This window comes from Fundulus heteroclitus, chromosome 20 (genome assembly GCF_011125445.2).
Source record: "Fundulus heteroclitus isolate FHET01 chromosome 20, MU-UCD_Fhet_4.1, whole genome shotgun sequence".
NCBI classification, from domain to species: domain Eukaryota; kingdom Metazoa; phylum Chordata; class Actinopteri; order Cyprinodontiformes; family Fundulidae; genus Fundulus; species Fundulus heteroclitus.
This window is the reverse complement of record NC_046380.1, coordinates 37,725,533-37,746,556: the sequence shown is the minus strand read 5'-3', so window position 1 is coordinate 37,746,556 and position 21,024 is coordinate 37,725,533. Positions and strand designations below refer to the sequence as shown.

Genomic DNA, 21,024 nt, shown 5'->3' with positions numbered 1-21,024 from the left:
TTCTGAATGTGTTTGGTAGTCATGTGGGATTACAGGACAGCAAGATTTCTTCTTGAACTCGTCCTGACTGGAGATTATTTTTGCAGAAATAAAAAGGTTTAGGAACTCTTATCACTCTGGTGTGCCATCTCATTGAAATGCCTTGATAAAGATGTGGATAAAATCCTTAGATGGATGGTTTTAACAGACATTTGGCCATCCCAAAAAAAAAAAAAAATCACACTGCTGCTGTTCTCGCCAGTTACATTTAGAGACTGTGATCCTTACCGCCTTACCATCCTCTACACTGTGCCTGGTGAGAAAAATAAAATAAAACCTGGGATCTTTTGCTGCCTGATTGTCACAGTTCCAGTTGGTTAACACTTTTATCTTTTATTTTTTCTCTAAATATAGAAAAGATCAGGGTGAGTAGACAATAAATTATATATATATATATATATATATATATATATATATATATATTTATAATGTTTAGGTATAGATCAACGTTTCTGCTGTCTTTGAGTTGGAAAGGATTGATTAATGGTGTTTTTAAACAGACATCCAAATTAACTGACATATTTAGGAACAAAGCCAACATTCCCAGTTAAAGTCAGACCTCTCTGTTTTATCTGGGTTTATGGGAGCATACGACAGGACAGGAGCACGCTCTGACAGACTGTGTACGTTTTAGGAATGAATCTTTCTGTTTCTAAATGTCTCCATGTAGCCGTTCTGACCGGATGCTCTCTGATAAAACACTGATCCTGATGTTGGAGAGGGAGGACAGGAACACCCATCACAGAATAAGGAACCACTTGTTTTCTGATGTCACATGAAAAAAATGAAAAGCGGTGCAAAGATGGCCTTGGCCCCGAGAAGCTGAACGATTACATATCTTTCTCTGAGAGCTGGTGTGCGTCCTGTGACGGACAACCCGTGAGAACGATGCTGAGGACAGTGGATACGCTGAGAATGAGTCAGCTAGTAGACCTATCATGGCTGCTATCAAACAGGAGAAATTAACATTCATTCATACATGATACAAAAAGGCAAAGAAAAACAACATCTGGGTTATGTTTTTTTTTCTCAACTGCATAAACCCAAATGCTGGGTTTATGTAGTTGAGAAAGAGGTTAGGTAACTCAGTAGAAACTGTGACATGGTCCCAGTTTACACATCAGTGAAAAGACTGGAATCCTGTTCATTGTTCTCTGTCCACCATCTAGAACTACAGAACGACCTGATTAAAAACAAACAAACAAAAAAAAACACATATAGGCCTTTAAAAGGCTACAGGCTTGTTACCTTTAATCTCAGACAAAATCTTTTAAACATGCAAATTTTATTACTACTGTACTACTGACACTAAGGCAGGTAACCAAAGTGTGGTCCGGGGGCTGTTTGTGGCCCTTGGCCCCGGTCTCCAGTTTAAGAATGGTAAAAAGATGACCATCCAGTAAATAGAGCCAATGCAGATGGAGTTTTTTAGAAAGAGATTTTGAGTGACAATGATGTGTTCTTCATTCAAATGTTGAATGTCTAATATATTGTTGAGCACGTAAAATGAAATCTGTTTTAAATATGAAAAGTAACTTCTCTCAGCTTGACGATTTTGGTGCAGATTGTTTGGACACCACCGCGCTCAGCTGAAAAAAGTATTTCTCGGCCATTTATCCAACATTTTGTTCGCTACATCATGCAGAGTTTGGATCTCTTTCCCTCTGAATTTGCAAGCGAAGGCTTTTTTTTTTTCTTATACTCTCTTTGTCAGAACCACAAGAATATTGTCTTTGGTTGTTGAAAACTTCAGTCAATCCGGCGCTTACAGTACAGAGTGGAACCTCCCTGCAGATATCTTGACCCAGGGGCGGTTCTAGACAGGGGCCAACAGGGGCCCATGCCCCTGTAGAAGTGGTTCTGGCCCCTGTTGTGGGCTCTGTACTAAAGACATGATAATAAATACACTTCTCATAATTATTTGCAATGGCAAAGAAACCATAACTGATTGGTCACTTTGACCAATATTATTTTTTACCTATACAGTTTTACTCTAAAAATAATTTAAAACTTCAGATGTTTCACGTTTAGCTTATGAGCTGGGGGGCAAAGTTTTAACTGCTAGATCAGGGGTCTTAAACCTGCAGTTCCAGAGCCACACATGGCTCACTTAATATTATTACATTATATTAATATATTATATTATTATTATATTTATTGTTTTTTAAGTTTTTTGTTCTGTGCCCCTGTGAAAAAACACTGGCCCCACCTTGGCCCCCCTGGTAAATTTGGCCTAGAACCGCCACTGTCTTGACCAGTTGTCCTGCCGCTCTCTTGTCATGTTTAGACGGAGAAAAACGGTTCACATTAAAACGTGTTTTCTAGCTTCTTGCAAATATGATCTGGGGATTTTTAATCATTTTTAAATCAGACCAGGAGTCTTGATTATGGCCTTCTTTGTTTTATCATCACGTTTCAGAAAACTAAAGCAACCAGCAGAAAATGAAAAAAACATTCATGAATGTAAAATCTCAGAATGAAATAAAGCAAAATTATGAACTTTTTTTGACTGAGTGTAATGTTCCGTAAAACTGGATCACACTACAAACCTTTTTTGTTTTTGAGTGACTGACACTGAAAATCCTTGATAGACATTGAGCCTAAAGCACAGAGCTTTTGTAACTGAGAGCTCATGCAACGCTGTTTTATTATGAAAACCTCTCAAAGGAAGCTGGTTCACTTTTTGTCAGCAGTTCATTATCAGCATGAAGCAGCCAGGCTTGCTCAGTGTCAAGCAGCTCCTTCCTCTGACTGCAGCCCTGGGTCATGAAGCTACTGGTGCTGCTCGGACTCGCAGGGTCCTTGTGGGCTCAGCCTCCTCCGTCAGTGGTGGTCAATCTGAACCTGAGTCCAGAAGAGCGATGGAAGCCTCTGGAGAAAGCGTTTGACATGAATACACTGAGAAAAATCGCAGGAAAAGTCATTGAGTAAGTATTTTTCTTGACATATTTTCATCAGAAGTATATTTCAGTACGTAGATGCCAATTTGGATAGAAAAGGTAGGTTTAAGATTCAAACACACAGACTGAGGAAATGAAAGCAACATCTAAGCTTCTAAAGTAAAATTTTCAGCTCGGTTAAAAACGCTAAACAGTTTACTAAACATATAATTTTTTTATATGTAAGTATAAAGTAAGTATGAAGAGTAAGACAGAAATGCTTCAGTACCATAAATTATCCAGCCTTAATGGAAAACATGTCTATTTACTCTTTGAGCAACTTTTAAACGAGTCACTTAATTTCTATTATTGTTGAGTTTAAATATTTTCTTCTATATATAATAATATATAATCTATATATAAAACTTGCAATCACTGTACCAAAGCCTGTTGTGTTGTTAGCTTTTTTAAAGCAGGCAATGCTGGGAAGCCTAAGGGATGAAACCTGCCTCTTCCATGAGGATTGCGTGTTATTTGGACATGATCTTACGCACACAGATGATTTTATTATATTTTAAATGTATCTGTCTGCACTGCAAATACAAACACTAATTAGCCATGTACAAGTTCCACAAATCCCAGACTTAACTGTAAGTCTAATTTTTCCCCCCTAAAGTTTTAGCAGTAACTGAAAAACTGCTGCTTACTACTTACCTACTTGCTGGTTAATGACTTTGTGATTGAAGAAAAACACACACACACACACACACACACACACACACACACACACACACACACACACACACACACACACACACACACACACACACACACACACACACACACACACACACACACATCTATCTATCTATCTATCTATCTATCTATCTATCTATCTATCTATCTATCTATCTATCTATCTATCTATCTATCTATCTATCTATCTATCTATCTATCTATCTATCTATCTATAAATGTATTATAAATTATAAATGTATATATTCTATACATTTATAATCTCTTATCATGCAATTTAGTTTGTGCAGTAAAGCAATAAAATGATAATTGTCATAAAAATTCAGCTTCCATTAGTAGATCTTATCTCTACGTACTCAATGGTTTTACCTCTTATTATGCTCGTGTTTACAGCAACCATCATGCATTTGATCCATTTGCTTTTATTTTTTTATAGGTCACAGATTCCAAAATGGATGCACCGTGCAGTCATCCCTATTGTGACGTCCCTGGAAAAATATATTCCCCAGCCTTACGCAGGGGAAATCCGTGGAATCGCCAGCATGATGAAAACAAATATCTCAGATGTCATCATTCTCAACTTTGCGTACGAATTTACAGCGTAGGTTAAATTTCAAGCCTTTTCAGAAATGTGTGACTATATACATGCTTCAAATGTACACAGTCCTAATGGCAGAAAAACCCGTAATGTCATCCACTGTTTTCTTTCCACAGGTACTGCACAAGCATCGTGGCTCAGGATAAAAACGGGAATGTCTACCATGGGAGGAATTTAGATTATCCACTTCCAGTTCTGAGGAGTCTAACCATGGACGTAGTCTTCCTAAAAAATGGAAAGGTACACAATGTGTTTACTTACTAATAAAGCACCATAACTGTTTATAGGAGATATGATGATCATAAAGCAATCTACAGATTTTGTTTGACTATGACATCTAATTCACATCAGTACTCAAAGTACTTCAAAGATATTCTGCTTCAGTGTTGGATGAGCATTTCAGGATTTGCAATGTCTATAAAAGTTACAAAACTAGCATTTAATCAGCTTAATTTTAGGCCTTAACATCTGTTAAAAGTCCCAGATTTTACACACAAAGTCTTAAAGGGCCCTAGTTACATACTATGACTATAAAAAAAACACTATGTAAAAATTCAATTCAATTAAATTCAAAAATACCTTATTTATCCCAGAGGGAAATTAAATGAAATAATAAATAAAAAACAAAAAACATATATCCATCTTCAAATAAAACATTTTACAGCAAGCATTTATCCTGATAGTGTTTACTTAGTTCATTTTGAGCCTGAAAAGAGTTTTTGCGCTGAGTTCAATCAGACATAAACATTGTTGTGCCATCTGCCGGCAGTACCATGGAACTATCAGAGAGCGAGCTGGTGACAATGACAACGTCTCACAGTAGAGTTACAGCTTGGTGTGGTCCAAAACCAACCTAATCTACAGTGTCTCCAAGTTAAAGTGAATCCTTCCCATCGCCGTTAGACGTCGCTGACCCCCTTGGCTCCATTGCTGGTTTACTCATTGCGTGCATGTGCAGTATAGTACTTCCGGTTATGTGGTCTTGTTATGATAAATAGACACAAAAGCACTTCATTTACTAATAAATAGAGCAAAAACAGTGTAACAATGTCAGTGTTGAACATTGGTAGCTCTGCTAAGTTATTAACACAACCCACCAACATTAACATTACTATACATCATTTCAGCATTTCATATATCATCCCATGAAAGACATTCACTGACCTTTGATCAGTTCAACCTGGAGGCCTGTGAGCAAAGATCTACATTTTTGTTTGGTTACCTAACTTGATTCTCAACAGAATAAAACCAGAATACAGGTCAAAGACATAAAAAACCCTTTGTTATATGTGTGTATCGAAACTAATAGTTTAACAATTATTTTTGTAGCTCTTTTTTCATGAACTTTAAAGTTGTCTCTCCTGTTTGATAAGTTAGATTCTCATTCTTCACCCTATTACTAAGCAACTCCTTCACAGTGTCCTTAGCTTCAATCCCCATTACATCGTCTTGCTTGTTCTGGACTCTTCTCTAACCCAACAAACCGAGTTACAGAAAACTAGCTGAAAAAATTGTCCAAAGACTGAGGGAGATTAACAGTGAGCTATACAATAATCTGTTTTTGTCGCTAAAGGGAAAGCAAGACAAATTACCCAAAAGCTAGTTTGTCTTAGAAGGGATACACCTATAGCGCATGTTGATATGCACGTTACCGCCTCTTTTTCACAATGACATTTCCCTAGAAGACAACGTGTTGTTGCCTCAGTTTGAGCCTATGTATCTCTAACAATGTAGTTGTAGCTAACGTGCAGTTATTGGTGAGGAGGGTTAGCTCACTGGAAGAAAGCATACCCACCAGTCTTGTCTAGACATAAAAGGCGTAACCACCTCATAACTCACAGTGCACTGTGAGACCAATGCAAACAGACTGTGGCTAAATGACTTGTTTTATCGCTTTTTATGTGTAGATATACAGCATTGACTTTCCAAAAGCGTATCATTGTGGTGAACAATGACACACTACCACGCGGCTACCTGCAAATTACTTCCATCAAGCACCATGAGCTGGACGCCTGACACATACTGCTCATCGTTTGTATGGAAGAGATGCTTGTGGGATTGTTTTCATTGATGTAACTTTCTAGGTGGCGTACGTGGGAACGTCATTTGCTGGTTATGTCGGCTTGTGGACGGGAATGAGTCCCCACAAGTTCACTGTGTCTGCTGACCAGCGGGGTAAGACCGCTAACCGTTTTTGCAACACGCTGGACTATGTTGTTTCTTTACTTCTCTAAGCCTGTTTACATCCCTCAGTAACTAAGCGCCGGGGGAACGGGTGGAGGAACATCATGTCCGCTGTCCTGCTTCACAGTTCCCCAGTCAGCTGGCTTCTGAGGGAGGTGAGTAGGTTACAGAAATCTGCGGGGTGAGAAAGTTGCGCTACGTGTCAAAGTGAATAACTTGTTTATAACTCACTCAGACCCTGGAAGAGGCTAAGGACTTCCAGGACGCAGTCATGCGTCTGTCGAAAAAACCCCTCATCTCTGGGGTGTATTACATTGTGGGCGGGGTGCGAGCGGGCGAGGGGGTCATCATCACCAGAGATCGAAAGGGCCCCGCTGATATCTGGCCCCTGGAGCCACTACATGGAGGGTAAGGGAAGCTGGTGGGGAGTCGTTGGGGGGACTCATGCACTCATGAAGCAACATGTAACACCACCTTCCTGATGTGTTTAGATGGTACCGGGTGGAGGCGAACTTTGACCACTGGCGCACTCCTCCGCCCTCTGACCATCGCAGGTTAGTCGTATCACATGCTGATGACACATCCTTCCTGTTTGGGTTCTGTTTTTAGACTTCTGTTATGTGATAATATCTTAGGGAAGTAGCCATGAAGGCATTGAATGCTGTGGGACAGAATCGCATCAATGGGCATAAACTTTATCATGTAAGTAATGACACGCAGGACGTATGTGGTATTGACTCACCGCTCACTTTGTGGAAGTGTGGATCGATAACGGAGCCTCTTGCTTTCAGGTTTTGTCGAAGCCTCCATTGTGCCATAGGTGAGGATCAATCTGTTTTTTTTGCACTTATTATTGCTGAGAAGGAGCAGAACTATGCAGCGCACTTTAACCTCTTGTTCAGCACCAACCATAATATTGATGGGCCTTTGTCAGGCTACATGTTTCCAGTTACAGGGCTGTGCAAAAGTGTCCATATCCCATTAGCTTTTACACATGTGGTCACATTAACACCACAGATCCCTCCTTTTAACTGTATGTGAGTACCAATCAGTTAATAATAATGAAATAAGTGTTTTAAAGTGTTTTCACAAATTAAGATATGGAAGGATTGGTGTGCCTTAGCATCCCGATCCCTTCAGTTTGCTACTCACAAATACTAATCAAATCCAACCAAATGCTTAGATAACACCTAATTAGTAAAAGAAGGCCTCAGAGGTTTGTTAGACTGAGTCCTTTTGGCATCGCCCTTATTTCGAAAGTCATAACACTTTATATGCAGGCTTAGCAGAGTACTGATCCAACTGGGATTTCCAAGCCTGATCTCCAGTTTCAAAGATGCAGACTTACCCTGCTACACCACCACAGAGGGACCTTAAAGGCTTGTTACAGAACATTCATGAAACAAACAATATCATGAAGATCAAGTGCAGCACTTTAAAGATGAGGGACAAAGTGGTGGCGAAGTTCAAAGCAAGATTTGATTATGAAGCAATATCCTCAAGCCTTAAGGCTCTCCGTGAGCGATGCTCAATCTCAAAATGGACAGAGAATGACGCAACTGCAAACCTACCTGTCCACCTAAACCGATGGGAGGTTCTGCAAAGATCCACTGCTCATGCTGGAGGATTTGCCCACAAGATAAATATTAGCCATGCATTTCAAAATCTAGCATTTATGGAAATGTGGGGAGAAAAATCCATTGTTGAAAGAAAGCCTTAAAAAAATTACTTTGTTTTCCCACACGCCCTGCGGGGGACACAAAAAGTGGAAGAATATCCTTTGTTTAGATCAAAGCTGCTGGCTTTGTGTAGTAGGACACATCTTGAAATTTCCCTTGAACTTGTCAGAAATGCAACTGTATCACATACCTTCTGTCTTGATAACCCCTCAGAAATACAATCTATACAACCACTATGAGAGCAGCAAACCCCAGGGAGTACATCACGCTTGTCAGACCAGAGGTATGGCAAACACATTTAAAACATCCTTGAAAGGTTTTTGGAAATACAGCAAACAAATTGAGAGCCTCACAAGCTCCATCTCCTCTTTCGTGTTTTTTTTAAAGGGCTGCCCCTACAAGATCAACTGAGGTGACCATCAGGGAGCCATGGCTGTACCAAAGACTGTTTCTGCTGATTGTTTGACACAAAATGAACCCTAAAAAAGGCATTTACAGTAGCACAATGATCTTACTGTGTTTATGATGCTGGTTATGATGCTGGTCTTTCACCCGACACAAGTTTCAGTCACTTTTACCGAGCTGTAAAATGCCTGCAAGCTATGGGCTGTATTTTTGGAATATGGTTCTAGAAGAGGAGGATGATTTTTGTTTTTGTCTTTTTGTTTGATATTTAACACAATCAAACTGTGCTTTTAATGTTTCTGATGAATATTTCACCAAAGAAAATCATGGATAAAAATGGATCAGAACTTTAATTTCGTATTTTGTCACTGCGGATTTTGCAAGAATCACTGTGCAAGCTCATGTTAGTGATCTCTGTACCTCACAATGAGGCGTCTGCATTTGCCAATGCCAACCAGTAGCTTTGCACCATCTTCCTGAGCAATCCCTCTCAGGTTTGTTTTATGTGTTTTAGTAGATGTTAAAAAACCTTAAGATTTGGACTCATGTGGGCCGTTTAAGAATAGTCCTGCCATATGTAGATTTAAGTTCCCAACCTGTTTCACAGTAGGCATGGAGCTTTTTTTTTTCTCTTATAGCTTCATGTTTCATTCTGTAAACACTGAGCTGATGTGGTAGGTCAAAAACTAGCAGTTATCATATTCTTATAGATGCATTTTGGAAATAGAAGTGTTTTTTACTTCTATAAAGCCCATTATGGCTCAAAATATGACAAATTATGCGGGAGGGAGAGGGGATGTAATCTTGAATGGATTTGGATGATTTTTTTGGCTCTTTGGCCACCATCCATCTAATCAGGTGTATTTCCTCTGGCATCCATGCCTTGGTAAAATTGACTCAACTCTGAGCCAATTTTACCTAGTGGAAATGGCCATTTTACATAAGATCTTATGTAATATAGTCATATTACATAAGATCAATTAAAAGATGATATTTTAAACAGAAACGTCAGTGGTCTGTAAAGCTTGTTTCTTTTCAATGCACTGAATATTTGGTTATGGCTCCTTTAGCATGAATTACTGCATCCGTGCGGTGCAGCATAGACACAATCAGTCTGTTGTTCTGCTGAGGTCTAATAGAAGCCCAGGTTGCTTTGATACCGACCTTCAGCTCATTTTCATTGTTTGGTTTGGTGTCTCTCATCCTACTCTAGCAGTAGATCCTGTGTGGGGTTCAGGTCAGGCCAGTTTGCTGGCCAATCAAGATCAGGAACACCATGGTCATTGAACCAGCTTTTAGTACTTTTTTCAATGTGGACAGGATGCCAAGTACTGCAAGAAAATCAACATAGAGCTTGTCTGTAGAGGAAATAATTAAGTGCTCTAGAATTTCCTGATAGATGGCTGCATTGACTGTGGACTGTGAAATTGAGGTTTTCATTATCCGCAAGCCATCATCATCATCATCATCATCATCATCATCATCATCATCATCATCATCACAATTACATGAAATAAAGGCTTCAAACATTTCACTCTATGTGTAATAAATCTATATAAATGGAGCTTCACTTTGTCAGAGTGATAAAGAAATTTTACTTTTTCACGATGTTCTATTTTTTTTAGATGTACCTGTATAGCTGATTCAGAAATCAGAAATCAGAATCAGATATACTTTAATAATCCCAGAGGGAAATTGTTTTTGTTACATGCTCCAGATATACATTACAATAAAAATACAATATTATTTCTAATAATATGTGATTATTTTCCAATGTATCTTTTTTTAAGATAGATATTTTGACATTATATGTGACATATTATATGAAAGAAGGAAATCACATCCTATTTTGTTCTGTGCTTTGATTACTGGAGGATTCTTGGTATTTCTACTTTGTATAGGTGGCTAAGTCCACATCTTTGATATGTGGAATTCAGGTTAACCATAATTAACTCTGCCAAGTGTGTGCAAGTTGTAACGATTTACTGTGGCAACCACTGAAGCAGCAGGGCCGAGCTCAATATGTGGCAGCAGCTGCTAGGAGTGGCACTTCAGCTGGCACCTTCACTGAGCCGATAGGACTCACATAGGCTATTACACAAGGCAAAGCAAAAAAAAAAAAAAAAAACAAACAAACAAAAAAAAAGGGTTTACTTTATTTATCATCTCGGACGTTCATAAAAACGTTGATATTCATGCAAAATGCAAAGAAGATATGACTGTACGTTTTAAGGCCTTAATGCATGTTGCCCAGCTGAGTGACATTTAAAAAAAATTAAATAAAATGCTAAAAAATAAAATAAATACCACTCATGTTTTGTTCCTAAAGATGAATATAAACACGTGAAAAAAAACTACAGTGAGGTTTTCCCAATTTTTTGCATGGAACTGACACATTTGAACAAACTAGTTACGACCAGAGGGTGGCAGTAGAGCGCCAGTTAGCTGGGAGCCTGAGGCGAAGAAGAAGCAGCGCGAGCGGACGCCTGTCAGTGGATCACATGATATGACAAAGCAGTTAGCGGCTTCCTTCCAGACGGCAGCAGGGACTGCGGCTACTGACTCCTCCGAGATGCTGGCCCTCATCAACAGACTGCTAGACTGGTTCAGGTCGCTGTTTTGGAAAGAAGAGATGGAGCTCACGTTAGTTGGACTGCAGTACTCGGGGAAGACCACATTTGTCAACGTGATTGCTGTAAGTAGCCAGCGTTAGCAAAGACGCATAAAGTGGGCCCAGGCAACTCCCAGGGTGTCTGACACAATACACTTCAATGCGTGTTCCGAGAGAAAAATAGAATAAAATAAAGTAGCGTATTTGCAAGGAAAGAAGTGTTTTTTTAGGGGGTGGTTAGATGCGACGAAGTGCAGGAGTAATAACTCTTGTAGATCTTCGGAACAGCTGGTGGCAGAATGACGAAGCTCTCGGGATGACTGGGTGCTTCCACCGGGTCATGTGACCGCACTGCCGGAGCTCTGTAGCAGCTACCGGGGTGTCCGGAACACCAGTCCGGGGCGGAAGGCTGAGGACAGGCTGCCTCTGGTCGGCGTGGAGTCGCGCCCGTGGGTTCTTAGGTTCCCCGTGTACCTGTAGGTGAACGAAGACGGAGGGGACTCATGCACCACCTCTTCACTTTAGATTTAGATGTTCCGCTAACACCTGTTGGTGTTCCCCACCCTGCAGTGCTGCAGCCGGACCTGTTCAGTAATCCTTAGGAATTAGAGGAGAGGTTAAGACCTCACAGGTCTGAGGCAATAGGCCTGTCGTTCCAGGTTATTTAGCCCTTTACAGCTGCTAGCCACGCTTTTTCCTGCAAAATCAGACCAATTTCGCATATAACTGGTCTCCTGTTGAAGAACACATTGTTTGTATCTTTTTTAGAAAAAAAAAACAAAATAAAATCTACCGTCAAAAACAAGCTGCCTCGTGTGCCTGTGATGACGTCACACAAGGCAGCTGATCAGAGTTCTTTTGACTACTCAGTTTTTTTTCTCTGTGACTTGTGTGCCTTTAATCAAATTGTTTACTTGGGTTGTGTGTCCTCCCAGCCGGTCCCTTTTGGACTGGACTAAGTTCAAAGACAAGCATCACTGTCAATTCTTATTGATTGTGAAGCTGTTGATTTGAGGTTATTTTCAGAACGTAGTATAGCCACTTTCAGAGCATAATGTCCATTTTTAAAAGCTTGACACAAAACGGCATCGCAAGGCGTCGTGTAATCTTTGGTCCAAGGCCAGTTCCTGGTATGAAGGGGCACCGAGGTTTTAAGGTTATGCTTTCAGGGTTGCTAAAATTCACCTCGATACCAGATCCGTAGCTTACCTATAGTTTTCACTTCCTTTAAACACTAGTACTTCCTGTAAGGTTCATAACGGATAAAAAGCCAAGTTAATAACGGTCTGCATCCAGTCCCCTGCGTCCCTGGGTCAGTTTGACGGTAATGTAGGCCTTGGAAGCAAGTGAAAACATGTAGGAGCCTTCTTACTGCCAGCTGACTGGCCAGCAACAGGTGGGGGAAGGGTGTATAGTGAATGATTACATCAGCCAAAGGGTTTTGCAGAAGACTTTTTTTCTGTTCAAATGTACCCGAATGCATAGAGAACCGGTTGGTTTACATTTCCTCCACAGGATGCACAATTCCTCTGAGTACACAGCCGGAATGAGTGTCCATAAAAATGTGAATGTATGGACTTCATGATTCAGTCCTGGATACCCGATGGTTTTTTATCAGGCACCTGTTTTAGTAGTTTGTAATAAAGGTGCTTAAACTCAGATCTAGCAAAACAAAAGGTTTAGCAAACATTTTTATGTTGGATCCAGACAGCATTACAACGCCAGACCAGCCATCACATCCTGGTGATTATTGGAATAAAATGGTAAAGTTTTTTTCCCAGTGCAGCTCAGCGAAAATGTGTCCGTCGCTAACAAATAAGTGCTGATGTAATTCATATGCACGATCCTGCTCGCTCATAGATTTTAGATCAGATGACATCATGATGACTCGTTCATTGTTGCAAGTCATCCATATTTTCACTAATGCGTGCTTGTCCTTTTCTTTACATCTCTCCCCTGCAGTCGGGGCAGTTCAGCGAAGACATGATTCCAACAGTTGGTTTCAACATGCGGAAGGTCACTAAAGGCAATGTAACAATAAAGGTAAGCCACTAAACAGGGCTCTGATTGGTCTTCTGCTGTATATGTGCTTAAAATGTAATAAGTGTTGTGACCGATTTCTGTTCTCTGGTTTTTGTAAAGCTTTCAGCGGCTGATACCGATTTGACCTGATTCTGGTTTCACTTTACTTACTAGAATTATAATCTTAGAAGAGATTGTTTCTTAATCTTTCTCTGCTGTTAGCTGTCTGTGTTTATTTCAATCAGGAGCAGAGGAAATGTCCTCTCATGTGTCTGTAATCATTCTCTTTTGTTTTAGAGTAGCAAAAACCTTTTATAATGACTACTCTCAGAGTTGGAATTTGAACCTGTCGTTAGTGTCCGATGTTTGGAGGGTCAATTATGCTCGCTTTAAAAAATATATATCAGCGGAGTACAAACTTTTAGCCTAGCAGGGGTTGGGGGTTGAAAATGCTTCCAGGCTTCAAAATGTAGTTGATCTGTTTTATTTTTTTTTTTTTTTAAGTTTAAATAAAAAAAAAAAAAACAACAACACATTTTATTAAGAGTTTTTTCCCTATACCATAATAAACTTGTAGGTAGCTGTCACCAATTTTTCCAGAAGTTTCCCCAAGTCACTGTTTGAATAACTGCTCTTCTGCTCCTCAGGGGGTCGCGTGAAAAAAAAAAAAAAAAAGAAAAGATCCCCCAAATCCACTCTGGTCTTATTACCTTCTATTGAGGCCTTCCTCTTCTCATAAATATGAACGCGGTTCATTTCTTGCAACTCTCAGCCATGTTCGAAGTATACGGTTAGAGCAGCGGAGCTACAATGAACAGCTAACTGCTAAGCTAATCGCTAACCGCTAAGCTAACTGGATACATAAACACTAGAAGGGCGCATGCACATCCAGCAAGTAAAAACCAAGAAGGAACATGTACAAATATTGGCGTTACGGGAGCGTGTCAGAATGATGGCATGTGGGACGACCAATAGATAAGGTGATCATCCCAGAACTTGACAGGGGGGAACAGAACTCTAACCAATCAGTGCTCTTTAGTGTGAAGAACAGTGATTGGTTAGAGTTTTTAGAGGCCTACAGCTCACACAGAGATCTTCTTTTCACTTGCTCTAATGCTGGGGTCTTAGGTCCTGAGGACCGGGGTTTGGATGCGTCTCTGCTCCAGCACACCTGAATCAAATGACTACATGACCTCCTCTGACGCCCTTTTTATTTAGGTCAGGTGTGTGGAGGCAGGGAAACACTTAAAGCATGCAGGACAGTGCGTCTGGAGGACCAGTGTTGAAGATAGAGGTCGACCGATATTTTGGGCCAATATTTGCGTTCTTTTCCTGTATCGGCCGATACGTGAATGCGTTCACCGATCCATTAGCGCATTCAGCAATCACCAGTACAGCGTCTAACGTTACATAAAATAATGTCCATTCACTGCAGCCGTGGTCAGTCTTTATTCTTATTCTTATTATTTAGTCTTTTATTCTGAACTAATTAAGCTTTTTTCTCGCTGTGACTCATTAAGTGTACATTTCAAACTGCTGTCTGAAGCCTATTAATATTAGCTGGTTTAAACGCAAGGTTTGAGACTTGTATAACATTTATCTTTTTTTAATGTCCTGTGTGGCAATGTGGCAATAAGAATTGTTGTCTTAATGCCACAAAGAGCCCAACAGATTTTACCTTCACAAATGGAGCCGTACTGCTTTCACCATAGTGCTCCGCTTGATTTACATATGCAAGATGTTTTTTTAGAATTTATGCTGGGGCTATTTCATGCTAAATGGACACTGAAACAAGAAGGTAGTATAGAAAGAAAAGGGTGAGAGCAATAAAACATTTGCTATGATTGTGTTATTTTTATCATGTAAATTAAGGAAGAAAAAAAAACAATATCGGCTTCAAGTCTCGCCCCCAAAAAATCGTCAGCACATATTGGGTATCGGTTAGTTCTAATCGGCATCGGCCTTAAAAACCCTGTATGGGTCGATCTCTAGGTGAAGACCCCTGAAGTGAATGGTTACGCCTCTCTCTGCTTTAGAGTAAAAGTCGCTGGAAGTTTTTCATCCTTTCAATGATACTAAAAGGAAATCAAAGAGCCTGTTTTTTTTTTTTTTTTTTTTACTTAAAATGTCTGTTTTTAAGATTCTATCAGGGATAATTATGGCCAGCGAAATCCTTTCTACCCTGTCTGGAAATGGCCCCCGGGTCACGGGTGGAACTCCCCGTCCCAGAGGATCTTGCACCCTCTAGCTTAACTGAGAGGTTTCCTAAACGCTTTTAACTTTTCAAATCCGTCATGCTCCACAACAGACAGAGGTTAAAAGCTTAAAAGGATGACACAGAGCTCCTTTGCTGTAATATGTTCAGCCTGAATGAACCACAGACGTGTCTCCACATGTAGAAGAAAACCCAGTTCCTCAGACTTTGATCATTCACCCGTCACTGATGTTGCAGGAAAAAAAAAAACGAGTAACAACCTCCACCTCTGAGGCGTTTGACCTGGTAGCACCGACTGGACAAGAGGATAGGATCTCTGAGTTTCTGCTCCACGCAGGAGCCAACCTGGGTTGTTGGTCCTCTCACCTCACTTTGTTCTGTCCTCTTTCAGATATGGGACATAGGTGGACAGCCCCGCTTCAGGAGCATGTGGGAGCGCTACTGCAGAGGAGTCAATGCTATAGTGTGAGTAATCCGTCCTCCTGGCTGAACACGAGGGAGGCCGGCAAAAGTTAAACATGAATATTTCATCATGGCCCCCCCCCCCTCAGCAATATCTCCACGTTTGCTTTTCTTTTTCAGTTACATGGTGGACGCGGCAGACAGAGAGAAAATAGAAGCATCCAGAAACGAACTGCACAACCTTTTAGACAAACCACAGCTACAAGGAATCCCTGTAAGAGACGTTGTCTGACGTTTGGGGTAAAAGCACACGGCGCTAACCTAATTAGCGCTGCCTCAGAGTGAACCGGTGAATAAAGTCCCAAATGCTGCAGCGCACCAGCCGGGTGGAGCCAGGATCAATAACGTTACACTCAGGGGGGCTAATTTTTTAGTTTTTGCTGTCAGGAAACTTGACTTGATGGCGTCTGCTGTAGCTGAGCAGAGCGTTCCTACTATGTGGCATAAACTCTTTATTTAGTCCTGACTCTCGTTTTTTTTTTTTTTTTACTTTACTATTTACAAGCTATTGATGAGTATTCCTTCCTTTTCTGCAGGTTTTAGTCCTGGGCAACAAGCGGGACCTGCCCCACGCGCTCGACGAGAAGCAGCTCATCGAAAAAATGTGAGGGATGCTTATTTTGTTTATGACACGCTGCGCTGTAAAGTACTTTTTTCACGTGTGCCCCTCCCCCCCCCCCATCTACGCAGGAACCTTTCTGCCATTCAGGACCGAGAGATCTGCTGCTACTCTGTGTCCTGCAAAGAGAAAGACAACATCGGTAAATATCAGGAGGATGTCTGGTCAGAGTTTAGGAAAGGGCCAGACGGGTGAAAATTAAAGTTTAGTTAAAGCAGTTCCGTTTGGCTTAAAAGTCTGATTTAGGCAGTGAGGCTGAGGTAAATGACGCTCTTTTGTTCAGTGAGTCAGCTGTGAAAGCCTTCCCTCACCTTGTTTAGATGTAGATCCTACATTTCTATTAAATTACAATCACACGGGGGCTTTTAGTTTATTCTTGTTAGAGATTTGGATTGTATTCCTGTTGCACCTCAGTCTGCTTTGGAGTGAGTGTAATGCTTCAACAAGCTGCTCATGTGACTGTTTTGGTTGTAAAGAAGAGGTTTGTAATATCTCACCCGGTCGTCCCAGCTGCAGGATGGCAGCGCATCGAGGCGCTTTAGTCTCGAATGGCCGTCTGTAGATCCGTCTCTAATCGTGCTTTTCTCCAGGAATGCGTTTAACATCCCTCCTTTTCTCATTTCCTCTGAATGTGTCTTACAGATATCACACTGCAGTGGCTCATCCAGCATTCAAAGTCACGACGAAGCTGAAAGTGCAACCTACCCCCCCCGTTCCCCACCACCACCACCACCTATGCCCGGTCGCAGCGCTGGCCTCAGCCCCCCCCCCTCCCCCGTTCTTTCCATCTTCGGTCAGGGGTCCTCAACAGTCCCCCTTTGCACTGCCTCTGTGAAGTAATCCAGCTCTCTCTGCTCACTACCGCCCCCTGCGCCATCTTGTACACTACCGTAGACGTGTGTCCTCCTGTACAGCACCACCCGGAGCCTCACTGCTGTGACAGCGGGGGGGGGGTCTTCTCAGTAGCCGCTGCCATCGTCTGCTCCGAGTCTGTGTGCGTCGTGGAGGCTTCTTCTTCTTCTTCTTCTTGTTAATGCTTTCCAGGAATCTCGCCGGTACTGCAGTGTGCTGCTCCCCCAACATCACACGCCTAACTCTGTTGCCTGTCAGCATCCAGTGCTTACTCGGCATCGTGCGATTGTAGCTCTGAGCGGGTTTTTTTTGCCAAACGCCGACGGCTGCTTCCGCCCATGCCTTCTTAAATCCCGATAATCTCTCCGCGGTGTCGCGCTCTGTTTGCTGGGTGTCTTTAAATTTAAGTTTACACGCGACTTATAATATCGGCAGAGGTGATATTTTGGCGCGGCTGTTGTGTCTCCAGGCGAAATCCCCCGAGCCAAATTTTAAGTGCCTTTTTGCGAAAGCGTCCCAATCAGACGGTTATTGCCCAAGCAAGCTCCCAGGCCGCTATGGCAACCAGACGCTCAGAACAAACACGGCCCAGATCCCTTGATTACTCTCAACAGCACCTCTCGACAATCTGCTTTCGCGCTCTGTAATCGCATAAACACTTTACGGCGTCTGGGAAGTGGCAGCACTGTCCCGATGAGGAGAAAATGTTACATGTGTGCTCGCTGGGGCATCGGAATGAGGCTTCGCTTTAGGATTTGAATCATGTCTGTAGCTTTGAGAGATGGGCGTTCTCAGCTCTGACTGTTCAAGTGCTTTTAAGCCAGGAGCCTGAGCGCAGGGTACCTGCACCCAGATGTCTCTCTTTAATGGGGTGCTTTACCTGTAGGGGGCGGGCAACAGGAAGCCAGCGTTGGTCACGGAGGGATGAGAGGTTTTCCTTCCTTCGCAACGCCTCTGTTCAAATTCTGTAAACGCCGCGTCAGGCAAAGAGCCGATGAACCCTTTTACGCGGCTTCGCGTTTCATCATCCAGACTAATTGGTCAAACCGATATCCACTCAGCTGGTTGATGCATCTCCTCCACCTGGAGCGGGTTCGAATCGTCTCCCTGCAGGATCTCGGCGCGGCGCCGGAGCCACGCCCACATCCCACGCCGCTCTGCGTTACCGCATGTTGTCCATACGTCGATTGTTGGGACCACAGCAGCAGCAGCAGCAGTGAGGGGCTGTTTAATTGGCCGACAGCGTGGCTCGTCTTACAGAAGGCTTTTGTTACCTGTGAAATAAATTTAGCCTTTCTTTTTTTTTTTTTTTTGCAATATTTGTATCTGCATGTGCTGGGCCTGTTCACGTTCATCCGTAGACTTTGTAAATAAGACGTTAGCATTTTTATTCAAATAAATGCGCCTGTAGAAGTCATGCATTCTCTCCCTGTGATTGCCAATAAATTTGTTTTTATTTATAAGGATTTCCAACCTGTGCTTTTTTTATTTTTTTTATTTTGTGAAAGTGTCAGTTTAAGGTTTCACCACTAGATGGAAGCAGAGGACTTCAGGACTGTGATGACGAGGCAAGCTGCCAATATGAATGGTCTAAAGGTATAATTGTAAGCATCTTGAAAGCTTTTGCTCAAAGGGGTTGGGTTATTTGCAGTTTTGAAGATGCAGTGACTGAAATACAGATAAGTTGTGATTTTTCTTTATTTTTTCCTGTTGTAGCTCTCTCTTAAAAACAAACACCATCACTCAGTTTGACCAATTTTATTCCTCAAACTTAAGTTGGAGCTGCCTTTGAGGATGGATTCTCATATACGGTGCCTTTTTGAGCCCTGCAACCTTCATGTGCTGCTGACCAACATAAATAAGGGTTTATGTGACGAGCACAAAGTGTATAACTAGATGCAACGTGTTTGAACGTCTCTTGTCATGTCTTGCTACAGATTCTCAACTGGATTTAGGGACAAATTCATTTATTTTGATAAACATTTTGATTTCATTGGGAATGTTTAAAGGTTCTAAATTTAATGATATAAATATGTGGTCTTAAAAAGTCTGTCCAGATTCTCTATTGTTTGTTATGCAATGTAACGAAGGTTCTCAGCAGCTGTTGAGAGAACCCTGAAGCTTACTGTGTACTGTTTAATAGGCATAACACTGTTCATAGAAAAACACAGGTAAGCTAGCTAGGCTGAGAAGAGTAGTTTTCATAGATTGTGTTGATCCTAACTTTAAATCACAGTGGTCTGAAGAACCCCAGTCTCCTAAACTCTGAGTTTGTGGTGTTCGGTGTGATGTGCGGCGCTCATTACCTGAACACACATTTGTTTCAGTGTGGCCAAAAAGTTCCATTCAGGTCTCGTCTGACCATAACACCATGTTGCACATGACTTGGGAACAGCTGTAAACGGCTCTTCCTATGACCTTTAATCTCACCTCTTTTTATTTTTGTTTGATAGATTAGACAGTGCTCTGACAGAGGTTTAAGGAACAGTCTCCCTGATCTGTCTGCTGGGTTCCTTGGTCTTCATGATGCTGTTCCTCCCCTTAAGTTCTCTGAGACCTGAACAGACAGAGTAGCTTTATTTATACTGACCTTAAATTACTTGCTGGTTCACATTGTTTCCTAAAGCCAGTTGGTATCCTTAGACTTTATTTAGGGGCATCAGAGTAACAAAGGTTGGAATACACGTTTCACATTATTTGTAAAAAAATATTTTGAATGTTACTTTATTTTCCTTCTATTTCAATAAAACACACCAGACTTTGTGATTGTAAGGTGACAAATTGTAGAAGAGTTCAAGGGCTGCGAATACTTACCGCTGTATATGCATTCATAGGCACGTGCAGAAACGATCACAGGTCTGTTTTTTTTTTTTTTTTCAAACACTCATTTCCTTGTAAAGAAATCCGCTGATGTCGGCATGTTTTCAAACCAGGGGCCTATTAATCGAGCGTTCCGCAGGTGGAGCAGCACAGAGCTGCTGGGGAGCAGGCTGCTGCTGTTCCAACAGGAACACCGTCATTAATCTCATTTCTTAAACCTGGCGTTAAATGAACATCTGCAGGCATTCATTGTATCCGTGTTGGTAGGTGGAAGGTGTGGACAGATGTGGGTGTTGCCCGATGAAATCCATGGATCAACACGGAATGCGGCGTCACTACGGGACCGTTATTACCGCCTTCTTTAATGTGGTTCACAGCTAGAGTAACAGCGAGAGATTAAATGGCGCTAATAAACCTGTCAGGGATTTGTTAGAGGGGGGTGATGGAGGTAACCTAAGGGGGGGGGGGGGGGGGGGGGGGGGGACACAGTTTCATTCATCATGTAATGCTACATGTTTTGCATCACCTTGTTGATAAAACACACATATTTCCCTTCCTGGTAGCTCAAAAGATGGTGATCCATCACCAAAATTACAAGGTTTCCTGCAAAGTGGAGCATTAGACGCTGCATCAGAGATGATCCCCTTTAGTACATTTCCTCTGTCAGGTCTTGATGGATGCATTATGATGGTGCTTAGCTGTCAACAAGTCTGTTCTCAGCAGCAGTGGTGGAGAAAGTACTCATACAATGTACTTAAGTAAAAGTACAAATACACAGACAAAAATTTACTCAAGTAAAAGTCAAAGTACCACATTATTATTTTACTTAAGTAAAAGTAAGAAAGTACAAGCTTTTAAAACTACTTAAGTATTAAAGGTAAAA

General features: G+C 41.5%; 2 protein-coding genes across 2 annotated transcripts; both read left to right on the top strand.

The window, feature by feature from the left end:
* Positions 1 to 2,794: 2,794 nt before the first annotated feature.
* LOC105934206 (N-acylethanolamine-hydrolyzing acid amidase) lies at positions 2,795 to 9,999 on the top strand. Its single transcript, XM_012874091.3, has 11 exons — positions 2,795 to 2,966; positions 4,111 to 4,275; positions 4,389 to 4,512; positions 6,357 to 6,447; positions 6,526 to 6,611; positions 6,692 to 6,864; positions 6,948 to 7,010; positions 7,092 to 7,158; positions 7,248 to 7,276; positions 8,349 to 8,418; positions 8,523 to 9,999. Exons 1-11 carry the CDS (start codon positions 2,806 to 2,808, stop codon positions 8,544 to 8,546), a joined length of 1,053 nt encoding a protein of 350 aa, XP_012729545.2. The 5' UTR covers positions 2,795 to 2,805; the 3' UTR covers positions 8,547 to 9,999.
* Positions 10,000 to 11,025: 1,026 nt separating this feature from the next.
* Positions 11,026 to 18,787, top strand: arl8bb (ADP-ribosylation factor-like 8Bb). Its single transcript, XM_012874081.3, has 7 exons — positions 11,026 to 11,235; positions 13,114 to 13,194; positions 15,780 to 15,853; positions 15,971 to 16,064; positions 16,387 to 16,454; positions 16,541 to 16,611; positions 17,112 to 18,787. The coding sequence occupies exons 1-7, from the start codon at positions 11,047 to 11,049 to the stop codon at positions 17,159 to 17,161; spliced, it is 627 nt and encodes a 208-aa protein (XP_012729535.1). The 5' UTR covers positions 11,026 to 11,046; the 3' UTR covers positions 17,162 to 18,787.
* Positions 18,788 to 21,024: the final 2,237 nt, after the last annotated feature.

Bases quoted from the DNA above. Each gene is read 5' to 3' on its own strand.
- LOC105934206 (XM_012874091.3), top strand. From the start codon at position 2,806: ATGAAGCTACTGGTGCTGCTCGGACTCGCAGGGTCCTTGTGGGCTCAG. The intron at 4,276-4,388 runs GTAGGTTAAATT...TTCTTTCCACAG, and splicing joins TTTGCGTACGAATTTACAGC to GTACTGCACAAGCATCGTGG. The intron at 6,865-6,947 runs GTAAGGGAAGCT...TGATGTGTTTAG, and splicing joins CTGGAGCCACTACATGGAGG to ATGGTACCGGGTGGAGGCGA.
- arl8bb (XM_012874081.3), top strand. From the start codon at position 11,047: ATGACAAAGCAGTTAGCGGCTTCCTTCCAGACGGCAGCAGGGACTGCG. The intron at 13,195-15,779 runs GTAAGCCACTAA...GTCCTCTTTCAG, and splicing joins AAGGCAATGTAACAATAAAG to ATATGGGACATAGGTGGACA. The intron at 16,065-16,386 runs GTAAGAGACGTT...CCTTTTCTGCAG, and splicing joins CACAGCTACAAGGAATCCCT to GTTTTAGTCCTGGGCAACAA.